Source organism: Leucopleurus acutus (assembly GCF_964270905.1).
Source record: "Leucopleurus acutus genome assembly, chromosome: 3".
In the NCBI taxonomy this organism is placed as follows: Eukaryota; Metazoa; Chordata; class Mammalia; order Artiodactyla; family Delphinidae; genus Leucopleurus; species Leucopleurus acutus.
The window spans coordinates 994,860-1,016,721 of record NC_139145.1 but is presented as its reverse complement, the minus strand read 5'-3'; the positions used below and the strand labels follow the sequence as shown (position 1 = coordinate 1,016,721).

The window sequence follows — 21,862 nt, the reverse complement described above, 5'->3', positions numbered from 1 at the left end:
TTTCTAATCCAAACGCACTTTCTTTATTCAAACCGGTCAGCGGGGACGCCCTAAAGCCCCAAGCACGGGAGATGGGCTGGCCCGGCCTCCTCCTGGTCCTTGACGCCAGAGCGGACGCAGGCAAGCGCGGCCCCACGGCGCACCTGCAGACATGGCCAGGCACGCCAGTCGACAAAAGCAAAGAATAAACAAAAACAAAACACACTCAGTAGATTTCTTCTTTAAGCTCCCAGAGTTTCTGGACCAACGAGTCCCAACCCTCAAAGCCAGGAGTGAGGGACTAAAAACGCCCCTCACCTCCACCAGTGCCGACAGAAACCCTGTTTTAAATTAAAAAATAAGCGAGTATACATTGTAGAAAATTTCTCTTAAAAATCTCACAATTTGTAAATGTATATTTTTTTCTTTAACATAAAAGTTTACAATATACGGTAAAATAAAGGCTCAGGAAAATAATTGCAAAAAAAAGGAAGAAAAAGAAACCTGAAGTTTTGAATTAAAGCTGAAGAATTTTTTTAACCCTGTTGTTGAACCAGTGACTTTTTTATTGAGCTGATGGGTTAGAGAAATAATACGTTTAAAAACTTCGGTCCAGATGCCCACAGCCACCGCCAGAAGCCCCCCACGCTCCAGTTGGTATTTTCCCCAAGTTTGTGATTGTCACGAGTTCACAAGTTTGAATCCTGGCCTCAGCCGCCCGACATCCTCAAGGTGCTGCGGCTAGCGTCGGTAGGGGTGGAATCCTTGTACGTTGTGGTTCTGACCGCGTCCAAAGCCACTTCCGCCGGCGGGGGGACCCCCCGAGCCGGGCACTGAGGGGCCCCCGTAGGAGGGGGGCTGCTGGCTGGGGTCTGAGAAGCCCTGTCCGAAGCCCGCCAAGTCCTGTCCGTAACCTGCGGGGAAGGGCTCAGTGAGTTGGGACCACTTCCACTCCCACTGGCACCCACGGCCAGGGCCCTGCGCGGGGCAAGGCATGGACCCGGAGGGTGGAGGGCCCACCTGGGAGCCTCGGCAGGACCCTGGGCAGCTGTCTTGCACAGAAAGAAAAGCAGCTCTGAGACCCATCGGACCCCTCGTCTGTCCCGTCTGCTCTCAGCCCCTTTCCCTACTCACTGCCCTGCCCTCACGGCTGGAGAGGCCCTTGAGCCTGGAGACACAGATGATCTGGCCTGCCTTGGTGGACCACAGGCTTCTAGAAAGCTCGTCCTCGGGTGGACCACAGGGTGGACCACAGGGTGGACTCAGCACAGATTTCAGGATGGGAGGAAACGTGACAGGCCAGCCTGAGGTACAGGTACAGAGCTTGGCCCTGACGGTGCTGCCTGCACAGCCCCTCCAGGTTGGGCAGCCCCTCCTCCAAGCAGGAGCAGACCCACACCATGCGCGGTGGAGGGGGCCGTCCCGGGGGCCCAGACGCCCACCGTGCTGCCCCATGGAAGGAGAGCTCGGGGCTAGCGGGGCGGTGGCCGGCCGAGATCCTTGCCCCGGCAAGGGCCCGTCCCCGAGGGCACCGCCGAGTCCACCCCCGCCCAGGATGGCAGAGGAGGCGACATCGTGGCCCGGGCGCAGGCAGTGGGGACCGTGGAGGAGGAGGCGCCACCTACCTAGGCCACATCACTGCTCAGCCTGACCATAAGAGTGTAAACAAAGTGAGGGCCGAAGCCTGGCGGCTCTGGAGAAGAGGTACCCAGGCCTGGCAAGAGACGAGACCAGGCTGACTGCCCCAGGCGGCCTCGGCAGAGGAGCAGGGGCGGGGAGGGGCACACGCGCTGTCACTCGCACACCCCCACCGGGGGCCGGCGACCCCACACCCGCCACCACCGCCACGTCCTGCTCCGGGTGAGGCAAGAACCCACATGCTCAGGGACCGCGGCCGGGCAAGGCCCCCAGGGGAACAAGAGCGTGCGCTGTAGGGGTGCTGGGGGCGTCTGTTCAGCGCCAGCAGAGCCCCAGGCCCACCCTGTCCCCACAGGAGCTCCTCTGATGGGTGCGGACCCCGGGCTCCAGCATCCACCTGGCAAGCACCCTTGGGGACGCACAATGCTGACGTCGCACGGCCCTCACACCCGCCCTGCGCCCTACAAACCCAGACACCCAAGGCGGCAGGGCCCACCAGGGCGCCCCCAGGCACAAGGCCCCGGACGTCTGCCAGCCGCGGATGCTCCTCCGCGCCAGCGCCCTGGCTGAGACCCCAGAAACCAAGTGCCTGCATAAGGCCCGCTCGAGCCTGGGTCTCTCGAGCTCTCCCCGCGGCGCGTGGATGTGGGGAGCGAGGCACTCACCGTACTGGCTGTACGGGAAGTCGGGCTGCGCCGACGGCGGTTTGCTCATGTCCGGAGCAGCCTGAGACGGAGGCGGCGGGAAGGCCAGAGGTGCAGCCCCCGGAGTGGCCGGTGGTGGGGGAACCCCCGGGGGGGCGAACTGATCCGGTGGGGGAGGTGGAGGCCCGTAGCCAAAACCTGCAGGCAGACAGGAAAGACAGACACAGACGCGGTGCTCGCCCTCAGGAAGCCGCCCAGACCACCTCCACCCAGCAGCCAGGCCTCGAGGATGCCCACAGGCCGGGCCCACAGCCGAGGAAACGACCCCCAACGGGCAGAGCCCGACCAGCGGCCAGCCTGGCAGCACACGCCTAGCCGGGCGGGGCCGCAGCCCGGGTGGCCTTGGGAAGGCGGGAAGTTGTGAGCCGTCCATGAAGGGCGTCCCGCTCTTCCTCATCAGAAATGAAACTGGCCAGGGGCTGGGCCGGGAGCAGGCGCCCCTCCTGTAAGGACACGCGGTCATCAGGTGGCCCGCAGGCCCTGGTCCGGGCTACAGGGCTGCACTGCCCGGTCCCGGGTCCCTGGCCACAGGGGGCCGCTGAGCACGCCGCCCCAAGGAACACGAGGGAAGGAAGGCAGAAGACACTTCCTGCCGGCCGAACGACACACTCAGGTGGCTGCTTGTCGGCCCTACAGGATCAGGTGAGGCACTTCTCTTTCCTGATGGACACACGGTCACCACGTGTGGCCACACCCCCTCTACCCACGGTGCTGGGGGACGGAAGGCCCGCTCCAGCCCTCCAGGGGCGCCTCTTCAATTACAGCTGGGCGCAAAGCAAGTGAATCAAGTCCCCTCAAGTGAAGCACGGAGAGCAGGTCCCGAGGGATCAAGGTGAGCAAGAGGGTGGGGGAGGGGGAGGGTCTCTGTGTCCGACAGGGCCCGCGGCCACTTACTGAACTGCGGGGGCGCGCCGTAGCCCTGGGGGAAGCCCTGGGGAGGAGGGAACCCTCCAGGAGGGGTAGACACGATGTAAGAGGTGAAGGGCGGAGGCGGCGGGGGGGCTCCTCTTCCTGCGGGGGGCGGTCCGTAGCCACCTGGAACACAGAGAGCAGGATGAGGGTGGGCAGAAGCCCCCAGCCCCATCCACCAGTTTCACACCCTGTTCTCTCCATCTCCTCCCAACAGGGACTCACCGATCGCCTGTCCTGCTGGCACCCACATCCCTGCGAGGAAAACAGAGAGGGGTGGGTGCTGCGTCAGCGCCATGGTGTGGACTGGGGACCCCCACCCCCCGCGGGCCCTGGTGTCCTGACGCATCACGGGTGCAGGGGAGACGTCAGAGGGGAGCCTTCCTTGGGTCGCATGGCCCCAGCCCTTCCAAGCAGCCCCTCGGTCGGGAGGGCGGGGACGCCCACAGAGCAGGGACTCAGTCGCATGTGTGGGACTCAGGCTGGGAGGCAGGAAGCCAGGGCGGCCTCCGGCCAAGCGCTGGTTCTTCCCCTGCTTGTGGGTGTGAGGGCATCTGGTCTCACTAGATGGTCCCCTACAGCCGTTGCTTGTTTTGCAATAAAAAACATTCTAAAAGCCAGCCCTGGAGAGACCAGGAATAAAGCCTGGAGCCATGCAGAAACAGTCTATGAGCTTGGGGGCGCCCGGTGCCCTTCCCTGGACAGTGTTCCTTCCCTAGGTTTCTAAAGGGAATGGAGGCTCCTGGATCCTGGCTCGGGGCCCCTGGCCACCCCAAGCCTCCCCGCAAAGCTGTCCGTAAAAGCTCTGCCAGCCCCACACGGAGGACCCACAGCCCAGGGAGCTGGAATAGACCCAAAGGGCTCAAGAGGCAGGACGCCATGCTTCCTCCCCGCTGGGTGGAAACCCCGCTCTCCCCAGAGCCTCCGACCAGAGCCTGCGAGACAGTCAGCCACGTCCATCTCCCACTCCGGCCTCGTGGCACTTGCCCTTGGAGACACATCTCCGACCTCCGCCGGAGGCACCAGCCCAGCACTCCCAGCGCCCGTGGGCGGCAGATGGGACAGGCCCACCCAGCCCTGGACAGGGAGGGGCCCTGGCGCAGGTTCCGGCCCCCACAGCCCGCACGCGTGGCAGTGGGCGCGTCCCAGCTGTGGATGGGCCCGTCGGGAGGGACGCCAGCCTTACCTTGCGGGCCATACCCCTGCTGCCACGTGGGCGGGGGCTGACCTGCCCAGCCGTTGGCGGCACTGGGCACGACCCGGCTGCCCCACTGGCTGGCCCCCGGCTGGCCTGGCGCTTGGCTTTTGCTGTCCCGTGGCTCGGCCCGTTTAACTTCCACCTAGACAAATCGAGCTCTGGTTTAGGGAGATGCTGAGGGTCTCAGACCCCCTTCCCTTCAGACACACCCTCAGATAACTTACAACTACACTTAGCATCTTATTATGACTTAAAACTAAATACTTAACTATAAACCTTATTTAGGCCAGTAACTTTTTTTCTTAAAAAAGTTTTTAAAATTCTTTTGTCTAAAAAATGTTTCTCAGGTACAACAGATCCAACTGTAAGTCACATGAAGCCCCACCCACTGCAGAGCAGGGCTGAGGGCCAAGAGTCCGCAGAGAGTTCTGTGCGTGACAGGGGCCTTTCAGTCAAGTTAAGGGGCAGTGTCAACCCAGGGTCACGCAGGTCAGGCTCAGGCCAACCATCGTGGCCCTCCTCTTGGCCCCGCCAGCCAGCTGTGCAGGCCCTCTCCAAAGCCCCCGCCCTGCCTTCGCCCTTCAGCTCATACCTGAGAAACACAGTTGGTTTACTTAGGTTTTTTATTTAAAATGTCTAATGGAAGATAAAGACTTACCTTCCCCAGGCTAACGCTTAAAGAATCTCAATTAACTCAAAATAATGTCAGAGGGAATGGATGTGATAAGAGAATCTTACATTACATCTAACAAAAAAAGTAAACAAACATGCAATAAAATGGACATTTGAATCAGTAAGCAATCTTCATACTGTGTTAGGTCAGCAGCCCAGGACCCTTCCGCTTTTGGACGTGCCAGGAGCCACAGCATGTGGAGGGTGGGACAAGGGGACCGAGGTACCCATCCCACCAGGCCTAGCCCCGCCTACACAGCCTTTCCAATGTGGGCTGACTGACAGCAAAGACCCCCGATTCCAGGGTTGCGCTAGCATTCTAGAATCCCCAGTTATGCTTGTTTGTAGGATAAATTTTAGCAAGGAGAAAGAGACAATGAATTCACTTGGAGTCGTCCTTGGGGTCTCACAGCCTGGTGCGCCAAGCATCCTGTATTCAGAATCCCATCAATTCTGCCTAAAGGCGTTCCTGGGAGAGGACAGACAGGCGGGGGACAGAGGCACAAAGACCCCACCTTCCGATGCCCCGAGGATGCTCCATGGACAGGAACAAAATCCCCAGTAGCTCAGGGCGGTGCGAAAGCAGGACCAGAGGACCCATTTCAAAGAACTCAAATTAATGAGTCTTCACACTTTCCTTAAGGGAATTTGGTTCCTGCTTACAAAGCAAAGCAGCCCTGTGATTTAAGAAGTATATATATTCTTTTAGTCTTCCTATTCTGCCCTTAGCTTTTAATTACAAGCGGGCCCCAGCCCTTCGAGACGGGGCTGGAGCTGGACTCTGCCCCTGGGAGCAGATCCGTGCACTGAGCGGGCCTCTCTGTCCCTGAAGGAGGACCTCACTTCTCCCCAGTTGTAAACGCCACAGGACCTTAAAACATGGGACATGGGCTCTGCTGAACGTGTGTTCATAACAGCCCACACCCTTGGAATCTGCAAGCTAACCTTAAACTAGGAGCATCAATGAACGTCTCAAACTGAGAGCATGACTGTGTCTCCTGCACAGTCAGGTTCGCGTGGAACTGAGTCAGCCGCCCATCTGTAAAGCGAAGGGGCGGGGGGGGGGGGTACCCCTGGGGCCAGACTCCCTCCACGTCTCAGCCGACGCAGGGCTCTGGCAGAAGGGCTGGGCTTGCCGAGGGGACGAGGACAAGCCGAGGGCCTGGGAGGGGCGGCAGCCTGGGCAACTGCACAGCCCCCCACCAGCTACTCAGGTGAGAGCCGAGTTCTCAGCAAGCTCAGGGCCGGAAAATGAGGGGTCGGGCCACCTCCCGAGAGGCTCCCTCCGTGGCAGCAACACAGTATGAAGATGAAACACCAGAGGTCACTTGACTGCATGGAGTTAAGAACTATCAGGAGCATGTGGCCGGTACCGAGTTCACAGTAAGTGACCCAATTTGAAAACCAATCCTTCAGGATGTTTACGTTGCCTTCAGTTTTACACGGAACCTGTTCTCAAAGGTTCACGGCCCGGCACTTTACGGGCCGGCGTGGGACGGGAGGGGAGGGGAGGGGACACACATCTGAAGGAGTGGTCACTGAAACCAAGCCTGAGGCAACCCGTGACTTCACTGGACGCCAGCCTGCCCGCCCCGCCGGCCGCCCCCCAGGGGCTCTAGAGCCAGGGGCTCCCAGAACCGGGTCCGACCCCCAGTTGGGGGTCCTGGGATGACTAGCCCGGCCCTCCTCCTGTCAAGGGATTTCCTCTCCAGTGAAATCCCTAGGTTGCCTAAGACTTAGTTTGGTCTTAAGGTAAAATAAAACTACAACTACACACTTTTTTGCCCATGATGTCGTGAAAATGCATGTTGACAGCCTGGTCCACTGATTGTTCGTCCTCGAAAGTAATAAATCCAAAACCTAGCCAACGACGAAGAGTGAATCAAGGTAGCAGGGTGTTGTGACACAAAACAGGATGATGAACAGTATTAGGGACGGGCCGAGGGATCGACTGAGGGTTTCAGCGAAGCAAGTGTGCGAGGCTGTGGGGCATGAGCACGTCTCAGCCCAGACGCCGCCTCCTCCACAGAGATGACCTTGGAATCACAGGGGCGCATCTTAGCAGCAGCCCGGACAGCAGGGCGGTGAGGGCCCGGCTGGCGGGCAGCCCCAAGTGTGTCGTGGGTGCGCTTCTGCTTTTCTGAAACCCAGGGTCCTCCCCCTCGGCTGGCAGTCGCTTTGCAGCTAGTGCTGACAGCAGCCGTACATTGTTCTAGCGCCTTAACAGAGGTACGTCTCTACCAGTTAGAGCCTCGCCAAGCTTGCCCAACGCTGTTGGGTAAGCCCGAGGAGTCCTGCCAAGGTAACGTACGTATGTATACAGGTGTCTATCTATACGTAGCTGCATAAATACACAGAGATACAGGCCACAGTGGGTTCCAGCAGGTCAAACACTGCTGTCGGCAGCAAGAGCAAGAGGCACCATGTCATCAAAAGGACAATTTCAAAGGGAAAAACAATTTAGCGTTTCCCAAACACAAGAGAGTGCAGTATAAACGAAGTTTGCTGGTCTGGTGAGCGCGGCTGCCTGGCTAGCGTGGAGTGTCCAGCCCTCAGGCTGCTGCTCTGGCTCCCCAGGGCCCATCTGCGCTGAGCACTACAGGCCCCCCACGGCAGCCAGCTGCCGGAAGACCCCGAACAACAAAGGACAGGCCAGGGGAAGGGCCAGGGCCCAGAAGGGGCGGAAGATGGGTGTGGGTGTGGGGGGGCACGGAGCACCGCGGGAGGTGGACGCAGGGGGCGGGGGCAGCCCCTGGCGGCAGGGGAGGGAGCGCCCAGGAAGGAGGCCTCTCGAGCTGAGCAAAGAAGGATGCGGGAGCACAGCTGTGTGGACCGTGTGGAAAGACTCCTGGCAGAACTGTGGTGGGAGAAGGATGGAGGAGGGAAGGCAGCTCAGAACGGTAGGCGGCAGCCTCTCAGGGAGGCCCGTCCTCTCCGCACAGGCGCCTGCCTGAGCGTGACACACGCACACAGGACCTGCACACAGCGTGGGGAGGAACTGTGAACAGACCGGAGGAGACAGGCCGCAGTGGCGGGCACGCGGGAGGGCATGAGGGAGCAAAGGCAGCGGCTGAGGTGTGTGGGGACTGAGCCCCGGGGCGGGGATGGGGAGCCTCAGATGGACCGAGGGACAGGGAGGGAGGGAGGGAGGGAGCGAGGGAGGGAGGCTTCGGAGAAGACTCAGGAAGGAGAGAAAGTAAGGACGAGCTCTCGGGGAGCCCGCTGACCAACTGCTGGCTCTGGCGCGGCTCCCACCCTCCACCCGCCTAGCACTGGGGGCCGCGCAGGGACTCGCCAAGCCCCACGGCGGAGGATGATGGCAGGAGCTACATGGGAACAGGGCCGAGGGGCGAGCCCCGAGCACTCTCCCACAGCCCCTCCTGCCCAGACCCCGCGCCGGCCACCTGGCGCCCCCGGGCCCGGGCTGAGGACCACAGGCGGCCCACGGGGTGACTAAGAGCAGCCTCGGGACCCCCGCGTCCCAAGGCGTCCCAAGATCGGAGGCAAATGGTGGAACACAACATGGGTGATGAACGGCATGTGAAAAAGTGAACGTTTTCTCCAAGTGCAGGAGTGTCTGAAGCCACAGGGCTCGCGGTCCTTAGAGTGCAAGAGGCGGTGAGTCGTGGGGAAGGAGCCCCGGGGCAGGGCTTCTAGGGACGCGTCTGTCTGTCAAGAGGCGACATCACCGCTGAGGAAGCGGAACAGAAACACACTGAAACTTCGTTTACACCCCACTGGAGCAAAGCCCGCTCCCTCCTCTGACTGCGGGACTGGCCTGTACCTGTGTGATATAATTTAGCACCTGGAGAAGAGAAATCTAAAGAGATATCGTTAATCACAAACAATTCACAGAGAGAAAAGGAAAAACAACTTACTTAACATTACTGTACTTTACTATGAAACACTTAAGTATGTCACTAAGCATGTACGTCTACATTAAAATTAAGACTAAGACTTAACAGCTTAATCGACATGAAGTGAGGATACGTTACTTAATCATGGAGGAAGAGGAGGATGAGGTTCAAATGGCAAACTATTCTCCAGCATGGCGGGCGCATGCTGTGGGCGGCGCCGGCCACGCTTGGATGCCTCGAGGGGCTGGGCAGGGGCCACGGGGCCTGGCGCACCTAGCTCACAAGGCCGGCCCAAAAGCGGTTCAGGAACCAAAACAGGGACAGAGGCAAGGATAAATAGCAGCAGCCAGGGGGAAAAAAAAAAAAAAGAAAGAAAAACAAAGGGCACGGAAATTGGGCGCCCAGTGTCCCAGCCCCGCAAACCACAGTGGACGTGCAGGTGGTGGCGGGGGAGGCTGACGCGGGCGTGCTGGGGCGGCTCCTTGCCCTCCTCCCACCCGCCCCGCCGACTTAGGGGACTTACGGAAAAAAGAACAAGAAAAGAAAAAAAAGCATGGGATGGATCAAGGGAACTCCACGTTCAAGCCGAGCTGGGGCAGACCTAGCCTGACGACATGAAATGAGACTCCTGACTTCGCTGGAGTGAACTTAAAACAGGAGACGGTCGTAATTGAGGAAGTTCAATTTAAAAGAAAGACTAATCTTTCAGGACACCCTTAAAAACATAAACCATGTTGAAATTCATGCCAAGTTGTAAAAACTTCAAAAGAACGAGCTTAAAAAAAAAAAAAAAAAAAAAAAAAAAGGTTGTACCGCCTGCCCTTGGGAAGCAGACAGGCTGGGGCTGCGTGGGAAGGGACTTCAGTCTCCAAACCACCCTCTCCTGAGGCAAGGCTCGCTACAACCACCACCTAATTGTGAGATAGTTTGCCATCTGAGGGGAAGGCCAGGGACAAACTCCATCTCTTTTACCTCGAGGCCTCTGCTTTTCCGCGTCGTAGATCATGACCACTTCCGTGACCTGGAAGAGAGATGGGCGTCTGAGGGCCCAGGTGTGCAGGTGGTACAGGCACATCTGCCTACAACACTCCCGGCCCCCGCTGCCTGGGACTGCCTGCCGAGTGCAGGAAGTTCCGAGGCAAAAGGCCGGCTTCCTGGGCTCTGAGACCCACGGGGCCGAGAGCAGGCCGAGGGGTGCTCACGGGGCAGGGTAGGTGGCAGGTCACCAGGGGCCCAGGCCCCACGCTCCAGTGGGGAGACGAGAGCCAGGACCTCCCACCCGGGATCAGAGTCCCCGGCCTGGCTGGGCCACCACGTTCCCTTCCTCGTCCACTCCGCACAAGTTCCTGCCAGGCCCTGGGTACAAACAGGTACCACCAGGCAAGCACGCTGCAGCCGGGGCACGCGTGGCCGGTGGAAGCCTGGAGGGACTTCGTGTCTCTGCTTCAGATGAGGGGACAGCCTCCCAGCCCACTGGCCCCCTAAGCCCTGCCTGTGTCCTGTCTGCCCCGCTAGAACTCAGCTCCCCAAAGTTTTTTAGCCTCTTCCAGAAAACAAACCCACCCGCCCCCCCATCCTAGGGGAGGGGGCGGAAGCCTCACCCAAGCCCAGCCCCTTCTTCCTGACACCATCTAGCGCTTTCCACCACAGTGGCTACAACCGACCCGAGGGCCTTCCAGGAGGTCAGTCTGCCCCATTTACAGTAAGTCCTCTCCTGGGATGGTAACTGGCCACGCAGGGAATGGATGGGGCTTTGGTCTGCTTTGTGCCAGGCTCAAGCCTCCCCAGGACACAGGGCTGCGCCACTCCCGCCCTGACCGACCTGCTGCTGGCGCGGGGAGAACTCACCACTCCGAATTTCTTGAAGTATTCCCTGAGCTCTGTCTCACCACAATTGTGAGGAATTCCACCGACAAATATCTTATTTGATTTACTGTTATCACTCCTGGGTCCTTTTTGCTGTTTCAAGGAGGAGAAGATGGTTAGTTCACGTGGGGAAACTTCCTAACACTCCCCGCTATTGTGCACGGTGTGGCCTCTGAAGGTCAGACCAGAACCCCAGGAGCCCAGTGAGTCCAGAAAACCGCAACGGCCGCTGTACGAATGAACGCGTCCACCCGCCGACAGAGGATGGGGCGCCCCAAGCACGCCCACCCATGGCGCCTGCCAGCTCTGCGGTGTGGAACCCAGGGCTTTAGGAGAGGAGAACGAGTACCAGGGTGGCCTGCACAAACCAAACTGGCAGACCAGGCTCGCTTCCGGGGCAGTGTGTAAGCTGGTGACGCACAGACGGTGGAAAGCTCTGGTAACTGAGGCTCAGTTGCCACCTCTTCCGCCTTCTGGCCCGGACCCCGCTCTCTGTGGACACCCCGCGCTGCCACCTCCTCCCACCCCCCCAGACACCAGCAGCTGGGGACGCAGAGGCTGCACTTTTGGGCGTGGGGGCAGGGTGCCAGCAGCAGGGGCAGGCGCAGAGGTGGGTACACATACGGCTGGCCTCCGCAGCCACGGGTTCTGTGTCCTTGGATTCCACCAACCGTGGATCAAAAATATTCAGAAAAAAAAATTCCACGAAGTTCCACAAAGCAAAACTTGAATTTGCCGCACACCAGCCAACTATTTACACTGTATCAGGTATCATGAGTCATCCAGAGATGGTTTAAGTGCACAGGAGGACGTGCGTAGGTTACAGGCCATTTTACATAAGGGACTTAAGCGTCTGTGGATTCTGGTCACCTCGGGGGTCCCGGAAGCAGTCCCCGCAGATCCCACCGAGGGACGGCTGTGTAGATCACTGATGCTGACCACTGATGAATCTGGGCAGTGTTTTATTTAGGTGTTCACTGTACCACTCTTTTTCTGTATTTGATATTTCCTAACAGAAAGCGGGAAAAATATGCCCTTGGTCTGAGGCCCCTGATGGAAACGCAGGTGCCCAGGCCCCAGCCCCGCACAGCCCCCAGCAGGGCTTTCCTCGAGGACAGGGCACTCTGGGTGACGGCTGGCCTGGCGCCGGGAGGCACACGCGGCTCAGAGTCCCAAGGTGGGTTCTGAACTCAGCAGGCCTCCTCCCTGGAGAGGAGCGGTCAGCAGAGCGCTGAGCGGTGGGGGGCCAGGAGCAGTCGGCGCGGATACAACGGAAGGTTCCTAACGACAGATGGCTGTGAGCCGTCGTTTGAAAGGTAGACTAATAAGAAACTTCTCGGCTACAAGATAAAAAACCTCCAACACCGAATCAAGCCGAGCCGTTCTCAGCTGCTCGACCTCACGCTGGAAGCCCTCCTGTTGCTCAGTCTGAGTGAGCAAGGACCCAGGTCGGAGACACGGCTTCCCTCGCATCAGCGGCTGCGGGACACCCAGCAGGAGCCCCCAGCCCCTTACCCAGCCTTCCTTCGGCCGCGTCCTCTCCGGCTGCATCCCCCGAGGCGTACAGGGCTTTGGGTCGATCTGTTGGAAGTTTCAAAGGAGCAGCGGTGAACAGGAGGCTTGCTTCCCCCAGAGAGAAGGTGTGGGCAGCAGGGCCAGGGGCACAGGGCCCATCAGGTGGCCCGGGCCGCATCCTGGCCCAGCGCCCAGTCTAAGCTCAGAGCCTTAACCCTTCAAACCAACCCCACGGGAAAGCAGTCCTCGACACACACACACCACAGCTTGGGCACAGAGGCACGCCCAGGAGCCACACACAACAAGACAGAGAGCTTTCTTCAGGGACCGGCACTCACGTTTCGGCCATCGAGGGTGTGTGGTCTGCTGGCCAGCACTGTGCCCACGCAGTTTGGGTCTTTGAATTTGACGAACCCAAAGCCTCGAGACTGGTTGGTTGTCTTGTCTTTCATGATCACGCAGTCCACAACCTCTCCATACTGGGAAAAGTAGCTGCGCAGTGTCTCTGCTCAAAGATCGAGACATACACACATGCACAGCAGGGCATTAGGCAGGTCACACACTCCCAGCCCATCAGCCTGACCTGTAAAGTGTGCAGCTAGGAACCTTTAAACTGGCTGATCCACTGACATGGGGGCAGCGGAGAGGGTGAAGGACGGGGCGCCAGGGAAGGGAAGGTGCACCCGATCTCCGCGGGAGGAAAAAAGGCCACAGCTAAGTAGGCAGAGCCAGCGGATCCCTAGCCCTCCTGGCTCCACCTCCACACGCCAACAGCCTCTGCCTTCAGAGCTGGCCACCCTCCCCGACTGTGACCATGACCATGACAATGAAGCATCAGGACGAGATCAAGTTCCAAAGCCCACGATCATTCATCTCTGCCCCCATCAACTCCTGATCAAGTGCCCCTTCCCAGAAACCAAGACAATAAATAAGTCAGGAATTAAAGACAATTCACACAATCCAAAGACCGAGGTCCATTCGCACCTACCTTGGGTGGTGCTCCAGTCAAGACCGCCCACGAAGAGCTTCCTGCAATGCAACGAGAAAACATTCAGGGTCAAGAGGGTTCTGCCCTGGGAACTCCCCGGTGATCCAGTGGTTAGGACTCGGCGCTCACTGTCGTGGCCTGGGTTCAAGCCCTGGACGGGGAACTAAGATCCCGCAGGCTGCATGGCACAGCGCCCCCCGCAAAAAGAGAAGGTTCTGCCCAAGGTGCCGACCATCTGGCCTACCCTAAGGTGGTAACCCGGGGCACGGCCATGGCCCAGCCTCATCAGTCAAAGGCATGAAGAGGCCTCCAAGATCTGCCCACGGGGCTGGAGTGAGAGTTAGAACATCCCAAGTCGCATGTACACGCTGACCTCAACCACAGTAAGAAAAGAGAGACCGACGGCACCCCCTACCGTGCCAGTTTGGGAGCAGGATCACGGGGCAGCTTCCCAACTGCTCAGCAAACACCAAAGGTTTCCAAGTCCAGAGCTGAGATCCCACGCAACAAACTCGGACGACAGCGGGGATGAGGGCTTTAGGACAAAGCTGGGATATGCAGCACGTGGTCACAAGTAAGGACCCACAAATCACTGGGGAGGTCCCTGGAGCTCAGACGTGGCAGGGTGGCCCGGGCTGTCCTTTTGGACAGGTGCCCTAGAATGTTTGAGAGGAAAACTTCCGGTGGTCTCCCTGCCTAGTGTCCACATAGTCCCAGGGTGGGTCCAGAACCCAGGAACCTTCCACTGCCCGCCACTTTCAGGCTGGCTGGGCCTAAGTGAACGGAGAGGTGCCCTGTGCTGCAGGCTCCCAACCCGATCCGGGGCAGGTGTGATAGGGCAGGCAGGGGACGGGGCTCTCCATCCCACCTGCTGCCATGGGGAAAGGAATGATACCGTCACCCTCGGAAGAGCACCCAGGCACTGTCCCCATCCACAGCCAACCCCACCTTGCTTGGCGTGAAGACAAAACAGCCCCCCGAGGCTGAGTGCGCTGAGCCTCCGAGCGCCCGAAAACCGGCAGCTGGGATGCAAGGACAGACCCTTGCAGGGCAGTGGCCCTAGCCGCACTCAGGGGTCCCTCCCACTGCGGCTTTCTGCCTGGGGGAGAGAAACTCAGTGTGGAAGAAACAATTTCCCCACCCCAGACAGGTGGCCCCTGCCATCCTCAACATGCCCCCGTCCCCCGACACAGAGCGCATTTCTGGATCGGGAGGCCAGCTCACACCCGGGCCTTGTGACCTTCCTGTCCTGTCCCCTACGCATCCCTGCGAGGTCAGACCAGGCTCCTCCTGCCTCCCAGAGACCCTGGGGAGTACAGCCCGCAGCTGTGCCCCACTGCCCCAGGGCCTGGCACCCAGGCAGGCAATGACCGAAGGGCCCTGAGGCTGGCAATGGACCGCCTCTGTGCCCAGGCCTTGGGCACGAGCACAAACGGGTTTGCTGTGGAAAAGCAGCTTGAAGAAACAAAGGAGCTGGAGCATTCTCAAAAAACCTGAGACAAACGCCAACTCACTTAGAGGAATACCCACCTCTGTTTAGCCTGCATGTGATCAGGACAGGAAGGTTGTCAGCCAGTCCCTCCAAGCAACCCAACCCCCATGCCGCTGAGGAGGAAGGAACTGGTCTGACCAGTCCAGGTTCCAGCCCTCGTTTAAATTTCAAAATCAGACGTTAAGGGGAAAAGAGAGAGAAAGGCCATCACCTGTGCAAATTGACAAAACCGGAATCTGCCCTGTGTATTAGATGATGATATGGTGTTGATATGTGCTTCCTGATTTTATCACTGTGCTGTATTTAGAAAACGTTTCTGTTCTTGGAAAACAGGACACACAGGAGCGTCCAGAGGCGCACAGGGCTGGAACGTGGCATGGAAAGCATGCAGCGGGGCCGGCGTGAGGAGATCGTGGCGACTGTGCCCCCGTTCCTGTCACTGCTCTGTGAGTCCCAAGTTATATAAACTAGGAGGCGAAAGCTGCTCACCCCTGAGAAGATGCCAGGAGCACAGCTGGCACAGGAGAGAGCTCTATGTGACCGGAGACCCCACGCCAGCGCTGTGCTGGGTACTTTATATATTTCCTTTCCTCCTGCTCCCTGTCTGCAGATGGAAGTTCCGGAAGGCCCAGGGAGACCTCGCTGACTCGCGGTGGCAGGGACTCGGGGGCTCTAGGCAGACTTGGCGCCATCGCCGGTATCACAGCCAACACACCTGCACAGGGCGCCGGGCTCTGCCCACCCTGCTGCTGTCGGGGGGGTGGCCCAGACAGACTTGCTTGGCACCAGATGACCTCAGGCCTTTCTGGGCGTTTACACACAACTCAGCAGATGAAGGGTCAGCTGACCCTGCGTGGCAGCCTCTCTCCAGCCCTTCCCTGCTATGAAGGGTGCCAGAGTCATCACTCAGCTGAAGCTGGAAACTGGGGGGCCCTCCCACAGACCCCGCCCTGCCCCCAGGGGACCTCCTGGCTCTGCCACACCCTTCCATCCCTGGAGACCCGAGAAGAGGTCTGCAGTCAGCGCTGGCTGCCGGGGTATGCACCCCAACTGGCGGGATGGGATCGCTGCCTTCCTCCAGGAAGGGGTTTGGCACAAGTGACCAGGTGCTGGGGTCTGGGAAACACTCACCCTCTTCCGGCTGCTGAATGGAAACCTGCTCTGGATGACTCCCCTGTCCTTGCTCTGGGTACTTTAGGGTAACTGTGTGGTATGTACACCAGAAAGTCAGGCTCCGGTGGCTTCCCCGGCCCAGGCTGCCCACGGCAGGCACCACATGCCGCGCCCAGGAGGACAGGGGGCCAAGGCCAGGACCCCTCACACGGTCCGGCAGGCGGCCCTCTCCTCGACAGCCTGTGTTCACGCCTTTCTGCAGCCAGGGAGCCACCCCACTTCCAGCCCTTCTGCTGTGACAGACTGGACACCCCAAAGACAGTGGTCGGGGCAGGGATCTCACTCCGCAGGCTGGGCTTCCCTCCACCGGCCGGTGAGATCACCTCTCACAAACTATGGGGCCGCACAACACATGGAAAGCCTGGGCTGACCTTCGCTGAGCACGTGGGAGGCGCGCCAGCTCCCAAAAGACACCACAGTCCACCAACCCCCGCCGGCCGGAGTCCCCCAGACAGCGACCTCCGCCGAAACACAGCCGCGCTCCCCTGCAGGGGTGCCCCCAATTCTAGCCTGGCCACCCTGGGAGTGACCTTGGCCGAGTCCCCTGACCCTTCTAAGCCTCGGTGTGCCCTGCCAAGGGAGGGGTCAGAGCTGAAGCTACAGAGGTCCAGCGCAACCCAGGGCAGGGGTTCTGAGGAGGGGCCCCGCACAGAGGGCAGCACGCCACCAAGTCCAGGTGCTGGGCCCACTGCAACGGCCAGAACCAGAAGGGAGTCAAGCGGAGCAGCCCCCAGCATCACAGCCAACTGTACAGGCGTCCAAACAGCCCTGGGACACACGTCCTAACCCACGGAAGCGAGTGGCATGGACACACTGGGAACCAGGCCTCAAAGAGCAAATGCTCCCAAACAGGGGTCTCACCTGGACAATCCTGCCCCCAGGGGACACTGGACCACGTCTGGGGACATCTGTGGCTTCTGGCATCGAGGGGGTGGGGGCCAGGGATGCTGTTCCACACCCTGCAGAGCCCAAGACAGCTCCAAAATGCAAGAGAGAAGCCCCAGAGAAAAGGCCCTCCACCCCCACCCCTACAGGGCAGGACACCTCTTGCCCCACCACACAGCGGCCCCCCCAAAGGGTGCTCACGCCCACAGGCCTCAGGAAGCTCGGCCCTGCATGCTCCCGGTCTACACCCACGGGGCCAGCCAGAGCTCAACAGAAGGCTCTCTGCATTCAAAGCCTCCACAAGTAACCATTCCAGAAAGAGCCACGCCCATGAGGGACCCACAGGCTCCACCCCAGGACCCCTCCAGTGCTAAGTCACCTGAGCCCTCATGTGCCCCCCCATCACCCACCTCCCGCGTTTCTGTCCTGAGCAGCCGTGCCCACACCTCTCTCCAGAGACCCAGTGCTGCTTTCCCTCCCCTCCCCCAGGTCCCTCCTCGCCCTGGGACCCTCCCCTCCCTTCAGTCACATCCAAGGGTCCCTGTCTCACCAGCCCGGGGGAACGCCAGCAGAACCACACCTGCCAGATAAAACCCCCCTCAAACTCCTCTCCGGCTCCATGACACATCAGCCCCCAGAACCTCAGTCCGGGGACCCCTCTTTAAGCTGACTCTCCAAGGCCACGGAGGAGACCGGGACACAACCCTGACCGCTCCCCGGCCCTCAGCAAGGTGAGCACCTGTCCCGCCGGGCGGCCCAGGAGGGAGGACATCTGCCCGCCCGTGGCACCTGGCTCCACGAGGCCACACGTGACACCTGCTGCTCCTATTGGACCTCTGCCCTCAAGACCCGCCCCGGCTCTGCTCGGGCCACTGTGACAGCCAAGATGACGAAAACATGAACTAAAAGCAGTGGCATCACCAGCCCCTGTACAGTCCAGACGCAGGGAAGCTTTGCCTTCAAAGGCTCAAACTCAAAAGTGCAGATCCCCGATGGGGCGGCACCCCAGGCATCCACCTACTTCCTGAGGACGCAGGTACCATCGACAGTGGAGCCGCCCCTCTGGCCTGGGAGCCGTTCGGGAGGGGCTGACCAGACACCAAAGCGAAGGAGGTCTGAGGGGAGGGTGGGTGTCGTCAGCGATCAGTGAGACTGTCACATCCCCATAACGTAACTACCACATGGTCTGAGCATGACGCACGCTCCCACACGGTGACCACCCCAAGTGGGCAACGGTGTCCCCCCCCCACGGGAAACTCCAAGAGGGCCCATCACCAGGGAGCCGGATGAGGTCACGAGCACTGAACTAGAACAGCCACACAGATAAGGAAGTCAAGGTGGACCCGGACTTCCAACAGCAATCAGAAACAAGCCTCCCACGGCAAACAGAAACTGACCAATGCTTTGGGGCAAAGCAATAAAGTTTCTGGGACACCTGACATCTACAACTTTAGAACTCAGGTAACCTGGGTGCATTCACCAGGGTGGCGAGGGGAACGCGGCCAGGCAGGTCCCTGATCCTGATCCTGGTTCTGCTACTTGCCCTGCGGCCTCCCCAAGCTGCCTATGGGTCTGGGGTGGGTCTGCGGTGCCAAGGGTGGGACCCTTCAGACCCAGCCTTGGATCCTTGCTCCACCATCTCCCAGGGGTTGGTACAAGCTGTAGGGGTGAACCGCCAGGGACCCCTGTCTGGCCGTCTCCTCGAGGGCACACCGAGGGGCAGGCCTCTTGGATCTGGAGGCTCCCTGCCTTCCCAGGCGAGAGAAAAGGCAGCCCAGGCCTAAAGAAGTCAGCCTCTTGGCCGCAGAAGGCTTGGCTCTCAGGAAAAGAGGCCCATGTGGCTGTGGAAGACCTGCTGCCGCTCCCTCAGGTCCTGCCCCTTTCGCCGCAACTTTCTTTCTGCCCACATCCTAGTTTCCCAGCGGAAGCGCTGCAACTTTTCACTTACCCGACACACAGCTCAGACTTCCAGTGCCCGTACATCTTTCCTAAACAAAGCAGGCTAGGAGCTACACGCCTTCTTTCTGGTCCTCTAAATGCTGTGGGGTTCTGGAGGGGGGAGCCCACAAAACACACTTTATGTCCTATGGTGTAACGTGCTGCTGGAACCTGGCAGGGGCTCAGTGAGGCCAGCCACCCACCAGCCAACAATGACTTACTCACCAAATCAAGCGTTTTGTAAACACCACATCTGTTCAACGCTAAGTGCACGGAGAAATGTACACAAGGCCTCGGAAACCCAGCCCAGGCTGTTTTGCCATCTCCGCAAAAAGAATTTAACTGTAAAATTACGCTGATGCTGTAGAAACCAGTCTCTGCAAAGAAAACTAGACCAAACCCCTAGACTAGGGCAGAATGGGATTTCCTAGCTCCTGTGGGATCACTCTCCTCTCCAGCTCGTTTAGCATTAGGCAAGATTATAATTAAAAGGGAAACTTAGCTATAACAAACCTTCTCTCACTAACAGTTGCACCAAGGAGAAAGACCTCAGGAGCAAGCCTGTCTGTCCACCTCCCAAGTTTCTCTTTCTCTTTATCTTAAACCCGCCCATGGGGGTTAGGTGGGGGCTGAGCAGGAAGGGGCTCCAGCAACATAAAAACAACAGTTGCAGACACCCCATCAGGTGGCGCGGAGGCGCTGAGATGGTGGACACTGCGGGGTGCGCTGCTTGCAGACCGGGGACGGCCCCCCATGACCTTGGCCCTCGGGCCTTCGGTTTGCGAAACTACACTTGGGAGGAGAGTAGATGGTGGAGTGGGCACTCGCTGAGTCCCGAGTGGGATAAGCTGGGCGGCGGCAGAACTGGAACCCCCCCCCCCACCGACCGGGCCGCCACGTGCGCTGACCCGCCAAGTTCGTGCACGGGCTGGGGGCTCCCTGGACCCCACAGGTTCCTGTTCGAGGTCCCCGAGGAAAAGCACGAGCACGGAGACGGTTCCGCCCCCCCCCCCCCGCCCAGAGAGAAATCCAGGCGCGGGGGCAGACAGGGTGCCCGGACCCCCCCCCACCCCGGGTTCCCGATCGAGGGTCTCCCTGTGGTAAACTCCGGCTCGGCGGCGGGGTCTCCCCCAGTCAGGAAACAGCAGGGACCCCCAGGTGAGGCTCGGGGTTCCTGGCCAGGAAGCGACGGGGCGTCCGGACCTCCAGGACTCCCCGGATTCCCCGGTGGAGGTTCGGGGTCCCCGACCACGATGCGATGGGACACCCGGACCCCCAGGACTCCCCGGATCCCCCCGTTGAGGCTCGGGGTCCCCGGCCACGAGACGGCGAGGCGCCCGGACCCACAGAACTCCCCGGACCCCCGGTTCCCGCTCGGGGTCCCCGGCCACGAGGCGGCGGGGCGTCCGGACCCCCAGGTCCCCCCAGGGGCCCCTGGCCCATCGCGCCCCCGGGCTCCCGGCCGCCGGCTCGGCACGGCCCCGCGGCGTGACCTTGACGGGCCGGGCGGGTCTGGGCGGGGGCCGGCCGAGGCGGCGGCGCGGGCCGGCGCGTCCTCACCCGATCTCGTCGGCGCCCGAGTTGTTCATGGCGGCGGCGGCGGCGAAGGCGCTCGGCGTCCGGGCCCCCTGGCTCGCTCCCGCCTCCGGAAGGTCACTGGCCCCGGCGCCCTCCCCACAGCCGCGGCCCGGATCTGCGCAACGGCGGCGGCCGCGCTGCCTCCTCCCCTCAGCGCCAACGGTCACCGCGCGTCCCCGCGCCCGCGCCGCCGCCCTGCGCTCGCCCGGGCGCGCTCCCGCACGGGGCCTCCGGGGGCGGAGCCAGGGGTGCGCCCCGTGTGCGTGCGTGCGTGCGTGCGGCGGGGCCCGCGCCGCCGCCGCTTGGCCGCCGCGCGTCGGCCTTCCTCCTCGGCGACTGCAAGCGCCGCCGCGGGGCACGTTGGGAAGTGGAGTCCCGCGCGCTGGCGCCGGCCCCGCCCCGAGGAGGAGAGCGCTCGGATCGAGCCGCGTGCGTGCGCGTGCTGCGAGCGTGCGTGCGTGCGCGGCGGCGCGGGGCGCGTGCGCGGCCGGGCGCTCGGGGCTAGGCACCGCGGGGCGCAGGCGCGGCTGCGGCTTCCTTGTTCAGTCTCGAGTGCGGGGCGGGGCCACGCATGGGGTCAGCCGTGGGAAGAGGCCACGCCCGCACCCCGCCGGGCCGCGGGACGCTTCGGCGCCACGTTCGGTTCCTGCGCCTCGACTGCTCCCGCTGCCCCCAGAAGACGATACCGACGGTCAGAGAGGCTCATTCACCTGCCGAAGGTCACTTAAGGAAAGAACTGGAATCAAATCCAACAGTTGGCTGTAGATGCAATGATTATGAAAACACATTGAGTCCCTGCCATGTGCCAAGGATTGTCCTGCCCTCATTTGTCCACACCGGTGGTTTTCACCCAGGGTGATTCAGCCTCCTTCTCCCCTCGGGGGACAATGAGCCATGTCTGGAGATACGGTTTTGGTTGTCACCACCGGAGGTGGGTGCTACTGGCATCTAGTGGGTGGAGGCTGGGGATGCTGCTAAATATCCTACAATGGGCAGGACAGTCCCTCCAGCAAAGAATAATCTGCCCAACACGGAAGGTGGAGAAACCCAGGTCTACACGGACCATAATAAAAGCTGACCTGAATGATGTTGTCAGATGGTGGTTTGTGCTGCGTGGTGACTTTCCACTCACTTTCTCAGCCTCTTGGTGGCCTGACAATATAACTGATTCACCATGAAATGAAACAAATGTGAGGAATCAAGGAACCAGGTCACAGGCAAACAGTATAACATAAAACATTTAAAATACACCTCACTTTGGCCACTTTACAGTTTGCAAAGCACATTGGCATCATCAGATCCACCAGAGGAGAGTAACTTATTAGTCCCCATTCACAGGTGAGAAGCAGAGGCTCAGCAGAGGGGAAAGGAGTGGCCTCAGGTGGCATTGGGCAGGTGTTCTGTCTTCCCCCTGGGGGCTCTGTGAAGTTTCTCTGGTCAGAAGAAAGCAGTAACACTTGCGGGGGGTGG

At 60.4% G+C, this 21,862-nt stretch overlaps 1 protein-coding gene across 3 annotated transcripts; it reads right to left on the bottom strand.

Annotated features, from left to right (window-relative positions):
- Positions 1-20,606, bottom strand: DAZAP1 (DAZ associated protein 1). 3 transcript variants are annotated; one of them, XM_082835353.1, is made up of 12 exons: positions 20,375-20,606; positions 13,327-13,367; positions 12,677-12,843; positions 12,339-12,404; positions 10,806-10,916; positions 9,930-9,978; positions 6,878-6,960; positions 4,417-4,570; positions 3,456-3,485; positions 3,216-3,356; positions 2,283-2,459; positions 1-893 (listed from the first exon to the last, which is right to left on the bottom strand). In XM_082835353.1, exons 1-12 carry the CDS (start codon positions 20,401-20,403, stop codon positions 721-723), a joined length of 1,221 nt encoding a protein of 406 aa, XP_082691479.1. In that variant the 5' UTR covers positions 20,404-20,606; the 3' UTR covers positions 1-720. The 3 variants fall into 3 exon arrangements, with proteins under 3 accessions (XP_082691479.1, XP_082691480.1, XP_082691481.1); XM_082835354.1 differs by having other exon boundaries at positions 10,806-10,913; XM_082835355.1 differs by lacking the exon at positions 20,375-20,606 and adding an exon at positions 13,742-14,247.
- Between the last annotated feature and the right edge of the window lie 1,256 nt (positions 20,607-21,862).